The 11726-nt window shown below is 26.1% G+C and overlaps 3 protein-coding genes across 3 annotated transcripts; 2 read left to right on the top strand and 1 right to left on the bottom strand.

The window, feature by feature from the left end:
• Positions 1-255: 255 nt before the first annotated feature.
• On the bottom strand, positions 256-3271 carry LOC124422962 (mitochondrial import receptor subunit TOM70). Its single transcript, XM_046960136.1, has 8 exons — positions 2667-3271; positions 2112-2285; positions 1835-2042; positions 1613-1754; positions 1150-1501; positions 843-1067; positions 552-772; positions 256-492 (listed from the first exon to the last, which is right to left on the bottom strand). Exons 1-8 carry the CDS (start codon positions 2916-2918, stop codon positions 327-329), a joined length of 1740 nt encoding a protein of 579 aa, XP_046816092.1. The 5' UTR covers positions 2919-3271; the 3' UTR covers positions 256-326.
• Positions 3272-3678: 407 nt separating this feature from the next.
• On the top strand, positions 3679-9054 carry LOC124422956 (TBC1 domain family member 23). Its single transcript, XM_046960125.1, has 9 exons — positions 3679-3952; positions 4557-4777; positions 4923-5127; positions 5201-5437; positions 5530-5905; positions 5968-6181; positions 6267-6602; positions 6678-6810; positions 6892-9054. Exons 1-9 carry the CDS (start codon positions 3924-3926, stop codon positions 7163-7165), a joined length of 2025 nt encoding a protein of 674 aa, XP_046816081.1. The 5' UTR covers positions 3679-3923; the 3' UTR covers positions 7166-9054.
• A 235-nt stretch (positions 9055-9289) lies between these two features.
• LOC124422240 (UDP-galactose transporter senju) lies at positions 9290-11645 on the top strand. The gene is made up of 6 exons (XM_046958435.1): positions 9290-9519; positions 9801-9915; positions 9998-10044; positions 10161-10300; positions 10361-10513; positions 10588-11645. The coding sequence occupies exons 1-6, from the start codon at positions 9432-9434 to the stop codon at positions 11068-11070; spliced, it is 1026 nt and encodes a 341-aa protein (XP_046814391.1). The 5' UTR covers positions 9290-9431; the 3' UTR covers positions 11071-11645.
• Positions 11646-11726: the final 81 nt, after the last annotated feature.

Below are 11726 nucleotides of genomic sequence, written 5' to 3'. Positions count from 1 at the left end.
ATTAAATCGTAACAACATAAAATCGTGTAAAAATATTGAAGAGTTATAATGTATATACATCACAAGAAAAAACCGTGCAAATAATAAATACATTTATAAAAATTTCAATATTTTTTGATATTAATCAATCAAAGCTGTTTAACTTTATATGCAATAATAATTATTGCAATGGAAATACTATGAATATAAAATTTAAACTATAGCTTCATATAGGAACGTGTGCTTTTGCATTTGCACGAGCAAAGAACTGGTACATTTTCTTTTTTTTTTTTTATTTTATGTATTATACCTATTTCAATTTTCTTGACATAAAAACGTGAAAGATTTTACGACATATTCTGTAGATTTTTAACATCTGATCTGAATCTGTCTTGTATGGTAAGCTGTGCTTTTGCTCCATCCCTTAAACTGTAAAGATGTGTAAGTTCCATTGATGTGCGACTTAGTGCTAAAGCCTTATCAAACAGTTCTATTGCTTCTTTATAATTTCCTCTATAAAAGAAAGTACATGATTATAAAAGCATCAGACTTATATTAAAAATTATATATACCTTTGTACTTCTATCGTTGCTAAAGTTTCATATCCAAATTTACATTTGTCATCAAGCTTCAATGCTTTGTTTATGTATTCAATAGCTTTATCAGTGGTATTAGTCCATTGTAACTGCAATAATCCTCTATGCACATATATACTGGCATTATATGGATCTTTTTCAATTGCTTTAGCAAAATACGAATCTGCTTTCACATAATCCAACGTTTCTGACAATATCTATATTATACAATAATTCATAAAATATTAATCCATATAATATATGATGGTTATAGAATATATAATATACCTCAGCATATAATGTATAGCATTCAGGACAGTCAGGGAATTTTTCAAATGCTTTTTCAAAATTTTTTAAACAACTTTCTACCAAAAGTACATCTCTTTTGACTATGGCATAACGATAATCTGTATAACATTTTTGTACATATGCTAGTCCAAAATCAGGATTTAAATCCACAGCTTTTTGAAAATCTTCTTTTGCTTCGTCTATTTTTTCCATAAGTAAGTTTACCTATATGTATATATAATATAAAATTTAATTATTCGTGTTGAAAAATATATCATTTATACAATTTAATTAACGGACACATTACCTGTCCTCTATGATGATAAATATCACTACAATTTGGATCAATATTAACAGCTAAATCAAAATCAATGAAACTTTTTTCTGGATTTTCAAGTTGCATATGTAAGCTTGCTCTTTTGATTAAAGCATTAACTTTTATTTCTTTAGATGCATCAGTCGAATTTACAATTTTTTCAAAATCTTCTAATGCCGCATCATGTTTCCCTAAAAGTAAATAAAATGTTGCTCTGAGAAGTAACATTTCCATTTTCCATGGTAGGACGTCTAATTGTTCGCTATCAATTTCATTTGTACAAAGTGATATTATGTTATCATAATCTTGATCATCTAATGCTTTCATGATTTTTGTAAAGCCTCTGCAGCATTAAAGAAAAATACAAACATTATAAGTTTCCATGTTGTTAAATATTTGTCATAAAAATATAATCATCAAAAAAAATAAATCATAATCATTTGTGAATACTTACATGGAGGGATTATCATAATGTAACTTTATGGATGTAGGAAAAATTGGATCATTATGAAACGAATTGATGTATGTTTTGATAAAGTGTTTGCTTGGCAGGACAAACTTTTTATTTGCCCAATGTTCTTGAGCATGTTGTTTACCTACAAATAGAGAATTATAATAATTATTTATTTTAATGTAATCTAATCTATTAAAAATTAAATTTTTTTACCAAACTTACCAAGTTGTTTTAGAACTCTATCCGCTGTTGTTAAAGCAGATTGATTGACAAATCCTTCTAAAACACAAGCTGTAGTAACATCTTCTAAGGCATGTTCCAAATCATTGCTATGTTCTAGAGCTCTTCCTCTACGTAAAAATGCTTTTGCGTATCTTGGATTTAATTCTAATGCTTTTGTACAATCCGCTTTTACCGCGCTATATTTTCTCTATAAAGTAATATCTCATGTATATATATCACCTATAATTGGAGTAATTGAATTGAACAAAATTTTTACCAAATGTTCATAAGCTGCAGCTCTATTTTGATAATATATAGCAAGTTCTTCCTTATTATCTTTTGGACAGGTATCGATAGCATTATTGTATAAGGCTATTGCTTCATCGTATTTTCCCATTTTAAAGTAAACATTGCCTTCATCCTTGAATTTTTGGGCCTTTTCTAAAGGAGTCTACAATAAAATAACTTTCATTTTAAGTGATCGAAAATGTTCAATTATATCTTATAAGTTTCTTTAACAATTTATATAATGTAATAAGACATGAAGAAATGTATGATATATGACAACATCATTTTAAAAAGAATCCAATAAATTGAGTAAATATCAAATAAGCACTTTTGCAATTGATACTAATTAAATTAAGTATATATGATATCATGACTTAATGGATTATACCAAAAGGATGATAAAAATTAATAGACGTATTTTTATAAATCAGACATTTATGATATTATGTATGTGTGTGTGTGTGTCTTAATACATATATCCTTATTCGTTAAATCTTATTTATATATTTTCCACGATCAATGAAAATCCTGATGGTATTCTAACCTCGATTTGTGATGCATTTTCGGATTTTAAATTGCAATCTTCATCTATCGAAATTTGCTTGTCAGTCTTAGTACCATTTTCTCGAGAGCTATATTTTGATTTACCACGTTCTGGTTTAGAGGATGGCTTTGTACTACTTTTATAATACATGTAGCCAAGTCCTAAAGCTACCGGGGCTCCTACCGCTAAAGCGAGTTGCCATTTTGGTAATGCACTGCTGGTTATACTACCCACACTGTTTGCTGCTGGCATGTTTTATTATTGAAATTAATCTAATTACTCTCCAAAATTGCTTTTTTCTTTATTTCTTCTTTATAAATTGCTTCTCGTTTGCTCTCACCGATACGCTGTTGGAGAGCGTTTAGATAGCCAGAGTTGCGTGGTCATGCGGAATGACGTATTACGAAAGAAAAAAGAGAAAAGAAATTTTTAATTCTAGTTCATTCCAATTCACTTTAATAAGTCCCAATACAGAAAATCATGTACATTTCCTACAACTACGTTCCACCCTACGATTAATCACAATCGTTCTGTGAACCACTTCAGCTCCTTAAGAAGCGCTATAAAATGTTTAAGGCTTACGTTTAGTTCTTCATTCCGCCATTTCGAGAAGTTGTCGCTGTTATTCGTTGTCATGGATTATCTTCTCTTTGCTTTTATATTATTTCTCTTTATTTTTTTCAACTTTAAAGATTACAAAGCAATTTTATTATTTTCCAATTTTTCCATTATAAATTTTTCAAAATTTTCTACTTCTATTTTCTATTTAAGCACAATGATGGATAACGAGAAATGGTAATTACCTTTTTTAATCCGTTCGTCCATAAACATTCTTGTGAAACAATAAAAGTACAAAAAAGAATAAGCCTAATTAAAATAAATATGATATATTTAACGAAATAATCTCTTAATCGTTAATATTGTTTTTATTAATTTTAATCGTCGTTCATTTTTAAGGATATACATTTGAATGATGTATTACGTTCAACGATTATGCGCTCTTTTCTATGCGCATGCGCAAGATTTTCCCGGAAAGATGTTCTGTCAACAGGAACGGTGTTTTATCAACTTTCATACCAGAAGCTTGTTAAATTTTAAAGAGGTTATGAAGTTTGAGAATCGTCACAAAAGTTATCAAACTTTTCGGATGATGCTTATTAGTCGGAGGCATACAGTATATGCAAATAAATATAATTAGAAAACGTTATTTCTTTTAAGCCAATATTGTATCACGTTTTAATTGTGACACTTATCAAAATGGCAATACAAGAAGAAGGCAAGACGTGGTACGTCTTTGTAACAACATATTATTTTTCAATATCTTTAATTTTCGTAACGATATTTATACATTATGCGATTTAACGTTGCTCTGTGTTTATTAAATTTAAACAATCTAATTGATTTGTTAATATTCATACGTATTGTCAATTTATCGTATGTTTGTTGTGATATTCACTAGATTATTTACTATTTAATTTATATATGTATTTTTAATATATGAATTTAGATAACATTATCGATATATAAAAACAATTTAAATAAGATATGCGTTAAAACATTCTATTAAATTACATTATCGTATTATGAGTGAAAATAATGAAAATAATAAATATGGTAATGCATGAGGTTTATCTCACCATATTTTTATATCCAATAATTTACATATGAATATTATCACTTGATTTTAAGCTTCTTTATCTCTCCTCTATTTGTCTATATATATATATATACTTTTTATATCACACATACACACACACACACACAATTTATAGTATATATATCAATATTATTAAAATTGAATTTTAAATATTATTACAAGTATCTGAGATAGTAAAAATATTTATCTGGATAATTAATATGTTTAATTGGAATTTATTGGTAATTAAATAGGGTACTGGAATTAGAAGCAGCATTGCTTGATACGGAAGCACCGTCTGCCTCTGACATATATGCAATTTGTAAAGGTCAAGCAGTTCCGGAAGATCTAAGACCAGATGTTTGGCAAGCATGTTTAAATGTTACAGATCGAGGTAATCAACTAAGTCAGTTCAATGAAGTCTTTGATTTGCCAGAACAAAATATTATACGAGATGATTGTCAAGAATTTGTTGGTGAGTCCATTTTTGTCTTCTTTTTTTTGTTTTCTTTTTTTTTTTCTTTTTTTTTATTGTTCCAAAGTATAAATTGATTTTTTACAGATAATTATTGATTTGATAATTTTTATATTATTTCATATAATATTTTCCATTAATATAGCAAAACTTGGAAATGACGATGAAGATAAGGTTTTTGTTGTTTCTGACTTGGAATCAATTATAACATATTACTGTAAAACTAAGGTGGCACAATATGAGAGAGGAAATGGTTGGTTAGAATTATTAGGTCCATTGGTAGCTCTAAAATTACCACGTTCCGCAACATATAATTTATTTGAGGCAATAAAAGAACTATATATTCCAAGGTCAAAATTCATTATTATATAAATTTTATCTAAAAAGTGTATAATATCATTCATATATTTTTATCTTCCACAGAGGTGAAATATACAGTTCTGTATTGCGACTTTTGTTGTTATACCATGAGCCAGAATTGTGTTCTTTTTTGGATACAAAAAGGGTATCACCTGATCAGTACACAAAAGGTTGGGTGAATACTTTATTCGCTGGTGTATGTTCCTTGCCAGCAGTGTGTACAATGTGGGATTTATATTTTATGCAAGCTGATCCTTTTTTCATGTTGTTTCTTTCTCTTATAATGGTAATAAATGCAAGGTCAGAGAATATAATTAATTTCTTTGTTAACTATACAATTATTATATAAATATTATATATAAGATCGAACTTTTATTTTCATTTTTGTACAGAGAACAAATATTAAGCATGAAAGATGATGATAAACAAAGTATAATAGATGCCATATCAATGATGCCATGTGCTTTGGAGGCTGAAGATGTAACAGATTTTTGCTCATTAGCACAATATTACGCAATGAAAACGCCATCATCATTTAAACATGATCTGTACCCTATAATGTTTGGTGATAATTATGAAAATAAATTGATATCGCATGCTTTATGTTTACCAGTATCGGCTCAAGAATTAGTAGAAAATGCAATTGAAACTTCGTCCGTGTCTAATAATTCTGTTGAATCGGTTAGATTTTTTTTAGTGGACTGTCGACCTGCAGAACAGTATAACGCAGGGCATTTGCCAACTGCATTTCATTTAGATTGTAACTTGGTATGTTAATTATTACTATTTTTATTGTAAATAAATATTATCCAATAAGTTAATTATTTTAGATGCTTCAAGAACCATCTGCATTTGCTACTGCGGTACAAGGATTATTACAAGCACAACGTCAAGCATTAGCTGTTGGTTCGCACGCAGGAGGAGAACATCTTTGCTTTTTAGGTAGTGGTAGACAAGAGGAAGATCGATATACTCATATGGTAGTGGCTTCTTTTTTACAAAAACACACTCAATATGTGAGTATGGTTACTTTAGGGTATCAAGGTATGATCAAATATATTTAATAAATTCTTTTTATTATTAATGAAGTAAATACAAAATTATACAAGATTTTGTTAAAATTCTCTAGCAATACATGAATATTTTGGAGATGAAGTGGTTTCCAGTTTGGTCGATCATAATTCACAACATTGTTTGGTATGTAATGCCAACATGTCTGAGACTAATTCAAACGAAGCAAGTCCAGATAAAACGAAAAACAATAATACTGATCTTTTTGGTAAGATTGGTATGGTAATGAGATTAAAGAGTCAAAAAGTGAAAGGGAAACTTTTCGATTATATTGTTAATCCTTCTGCAAGTGTTAATAGCAATATGGATATAAAGGGTAATAAAGATTTAGAATACATTAGACGATCAAGAAAAACGGCACCCGTTTTTAGTATAGATGATGATCAAGAACTAGGTGAGTTAATGATCAGTGCTTAACTCTTTTTAAGATATGACTTAACTTATTTAAATGACCAAAATTTTTGTTTAGATATGACAATGACCAATAATGAAAGTGAGGAACCTATTGAAGTTGTATCTATCCAGCAATGGATGAAAGATCCTAAATTATTACATTCCTTCAAGTGTCAAGAAGTTAAAGTTAATGGAGATCTTTGCGATAGGTAAACAAAATTTTAATTTCGAACGTTCTTATCACAGAAATATGTAAAAGCATATATTTATTTCGTATTTTTCTGTTATAGTTTATTGTTAATTACCGATAGCCATCTCATTGTACTTCGTGAGATACAAGAACGTAAGGGTGCAGCACACGTAATCGTTAAACGTCCATTAACTAGTATTGTTAAAATAACATCTAGAAAACGACATTCAGACCTAATTACTTTCAAATATGGTACTACACAATATAATGATACAGTGATTTCTGATATGGATAAATTTCTTATACCTAATGCAAGTGAAGCAACTAAATTAATCACACAACAAATTCTAAAACAATTGAAAACATCTAACTAATGTAAGTTCTAAATGAGTACAATAATTGAATTATAGTATATTACTTTAATTGCAGAAGGAATTCATTTGAATATTTTTAAAGTTTTTAATTTATCTTATATAAATATAAAACATGAATGTTTATCTGCTTAATACAATATATATTTATTTTAATAGTTAACATAATAAAGTTTATAAGGTACTACAAAGTCGGTAGACCGCGATAACATTTATAATTAATGATAACGAAATTACATAATTTTTTTTTGTTAAGTTCATATTTCATACATCAAAACAAGAAAATCTAGATTTTTATTCTATCATAGGGATACCTTAAAACTTGTGTTGTGATCTAATGGCCCGAGTCTAGTCAAAAATTTGTCATGTTGTACATTATGCAGAAAACATAAGGTTTATTTCTAATAAACCATTATAAATGGGACACAAGAAAATATGTCCATATAATATGAGATTTTATATTTGACTATAACATTTAATGGCTTTCATATAATCATCTTGCCTTTAACAATGTTAACACATATACACTTTATATTTATATTTGAAGTATGCTGTATGAAAAAACATATTTCATTTCATTTCATTTCTTGGAAAATTGTATAAACTGGCTGTGATAGAAACTATGGTTCTATTAATAGACTTTAGCAAGCTTTCAATGCATAATGTACATATAAGACTGAGGGCTTAACATATTTAAAACAAAAATCGAGAAACAGTATAATTAAACTGCAAATTTAATTAATTTCTAAAATTTGTAAATATAACGTAATTGTCATGATATAAATACAAATGTATGAAATTTTGTTTATTCTTTTAGTAATTCATATTATTCGAAGTACTTAAGATATTAACTTACAATGATGTAGTTACCAGAGTCAAACTAATAATTACTTTGAAAGATATTTTCACTTAATATAATGCAATCATATATGTTTTGTACTGTCTGATAATTTTTGAAAATAATTTTTTTAGATAAAAAGAAATAAATTCAAAATATCTTTTAATTCTAAATTTAAAAAATTTGTCATCATGCTTTCTCTTTGAACATTATATAAAAATGTCCACTTGCCAAATGGATATTTGGCACAGTTAGTATATATATATAGAATATTATATATATATATATATATATATATATATATAAAATTTCAACATTATATGAATTATACAATATACAGATGAATCTTCTAAACAAATTCAAAGAAAGTAGTACTAACTTTGTATTGCCTTTATTCGTATACAATTACCATTTTTATGATAAATAAGACATGTCTAAAATATTTGCTATTAGGAAAATTATTCATTTTTTCTTCAATATACATATATACACACACACACAAATATTTCAAAGTAAGGCAAAATATTTCTTAAAATCTAATTAAGAATATTGATAAAATCATCATCTTGATAAAATATTTATAATTAATAATTTTCTATGGTCTCACACAGAAAAGAATACATTTATTACTTTTATAATCAGATTAGTAAATACTGTTAACTACAGTCTTATATTAATATATTTATTTGTTTATTTATTAATTAAATGCTGAGCACTTTTAATAGAAAAAGACTGCTTTAAATGCATTGGTTTGTATTAATCTAAACATATTATGATTTTTGGTAGCAGAAAATACTAACATGTAAAATTTGTTTATAGTATGCTATATCTTATTTGTACAATACGTAAATTTCGTGTTTGAGCTTCCAAAAAAGAATATCTTGATATATCTAAGTAAGTAAAAAAGATTATGTAAACATCACACGTATTGATAGAATGATTATTTAATGATAGATGAAACATTATATAAGAAAATTCATTATATCATTTTGGAAATGTAAATAAGAGTATATGTATTATAGACGATGTATAATAAATAATTATAAGTGAGCAACTTATTTTTAATTATATTTGTTTATTAACAAATATAAATATCGTATATTTATCTATTTTTTCACCTCATTTTCATATAAAAAGGAAAAAAAAAAAAACAAAAGGAAATACAAAATAACGAATGGATTGTCATATCGTATTTATCAGAAGAATTATTACTTTGTTATCTCAAATTTCAAAAAAAAAAAGAAAAAGAAATTATATATATATATGTTACAAATATACTGATAAAGAATATTAAGATTACTTTTTGATATGAAAGAAAAGAGTAGGGAGCGAATGGATAGTTAAGGCGACCCTTTAATGTCCGCTTGTGATTTCAACATGACTCTAATATTTTATATTTAAAATAATGCCATAAAAGAGAGTAATTATAAAATGATATCTACAAATTGGGGGGAATTGTTTCCCGGAAGATGGAGTCTTGTCATTTTTCTTTCTTACATGGCACTTTTTATCAATCAAGGTAAATTTAAGGTTAGATTTTTATTTGTGTTGCTATACTCGACATCTCTTCAGTAAAATAATAATAGATATTTTGCAAAATCATATAACGCAAAATACTCGTTCCTTGTATTAGTATATTTATTAATGTACTAATATACTATAATTGTAATTATTAGTACATTAAATTTTGTAATATCATAATTTCATAATTTTATAATCTATATATATCTTTATGTACTTTTCGATAACCAAAATCAAAGTGCTTCTTATATCATTTATCTTGATATATATATATTATAGGAATTATTGTAACATGGTCTCAAACAAATGGTCAATACGAATATAATATTGTAGCAGTGGTATTGTTAACAGAAGTTTTAAAATTAATTGTATCGGCTATTTTGTATTGGAAAGAGTAAGTACAATGAAAAGCAAATCTTTGATTTTATTGATTCAATATATTATTTGAAAACATTGACTTTTGTCTTTATTTTTAGTAACAAAATATTATCTCTTTTCCAAGAGATAGTAATACATAAAAGGGGTATGTAATGTTTGATAAATAAATCAGATTTAGTCAAATAATATTGAAAGTTTCCATGTAAACAATTTAGAAATATTAAAAAAAAATTCTTTTAATTGATAATTCTACATTTTTAGTGCTTCTATTGTACTTAATACCTTCATTTTTATACTGCCTGTACAATAATTTGGCATTTATCAATTTGGCTGTATTTGATCCAACAACTTATTATGTTCTATTGCAATTTCGGGTTGTTATGACAGGAATTATTTTTCAGGTATGTATCAATAAATATTTTTCTATTTCAGTCATTTTATAATATTTATTTACTTCTCAGCTCATCTTTAAAAAAAAATTATCTGTAAAGCAGTGGTTGTCTTTGTTATTATTGACGCTTGGTTGTATGATAAAACATGTAAATATTAGTATGGATGAAGATGTTAGTACAAAATTTGTACTAAATAAAAATATTTATCTCATCTTTATTCAGGTTAGTCTGATATAGCACTTTTTTTTTTATTTGTTTGCAAATGAGTTATAAGTATAAATATTTTTACCTTACAGACTTTTTGTTCATGCTTAGCTGGCGTTTATAATGAATATTTGCTTAAACAAGGAGCGAATATAAATATTTTTGTACAAAATGTATTCATGTACATAGATAGTATTTTATGTAATGTTATAGTATTTTTAATATTATTTACATGTCAAACCAATGTTACCAATATATTTAATAATATTGGATCTAGTATTTTTATGCAACCCAAAGTAATAATAATTATGCTAAATAATACGGCTATTGGCATTATAACAAGCTTTTTCTTAAAAAACTTAAATTCTATATTAAAGACATTTGCTAGCGCATTAGAATTAGTATTTACAGCCGTCTTATGTTGGATTATATTTGATATACCTATTCTTATAAATACAGTAATATCTATTGCCATGGTTAGTAATGCTGTAATTTTATATTCTCAAAATCCGGTTCATAATGAAAAATCAGCAGAAATAGAATCTAAAAAATCGTTGATTGAAAGAATTATATAATAGGTAAAAATATAATGGTGATTATGAATTGATTCTTACAGCAATACAGATAAAAATACATAATATTATCATAATATTAGAAAATAATATATTAACTTTGGCTCAGTATAAATAAGCTACATGTTTGTCTTATTTATAATAAAATACGTTTATTTTGTTTTATCGAACAATAATCAAAAATTAATTAAGAATATATGAATATGATATTTATGTATTTTTTATAGTAATTGTTAAGTTTTATTTTTAGAAATTTAAATATATATATATATATATATATATATATATATATATATATATTCGTATTAAGTGTCAACATAGGATATCTACGAACAAAAGTATAAAAACATATGTCGTACAAATTATGAATACGTGCGTATCTGATTAATTATTTAATTACTTAATTTTCACTGTCGATTTATATGTATAATATATGTTATGTAATGATAGAGCGATAACGTTATAACACCGAATATGAACAATATGAACAAATGCGAACAAAATAAACACAAATATTGTAAAGCCATTAAAAATTACGATATTAGTTGAAATAAATGTGTATCAAGTATTTTAATTTATCTATATGCATTATTATTATCTATTTTGAGGTTAACAAATATGTATTTGATTTTATCAAAATATAATTGGAATTATAACTT

This window comes from Vespa crabro, chromosome 1 (assembly GCF_910589235.1).
Source record: "Vespa crabro chromosome 1, iyVesCrab1.2, whole genome shotgun sequence".
NCBI lineage: Eukaryota > Metazoa > Arthropoda > Insecta > Hymenoptera > Vespidae > Vespa > Vespa crabro.
Note: the sequence above shows the minus strand (reverse complement) of the source record. Positions and strands in the feature narration are given on the sequence as shown.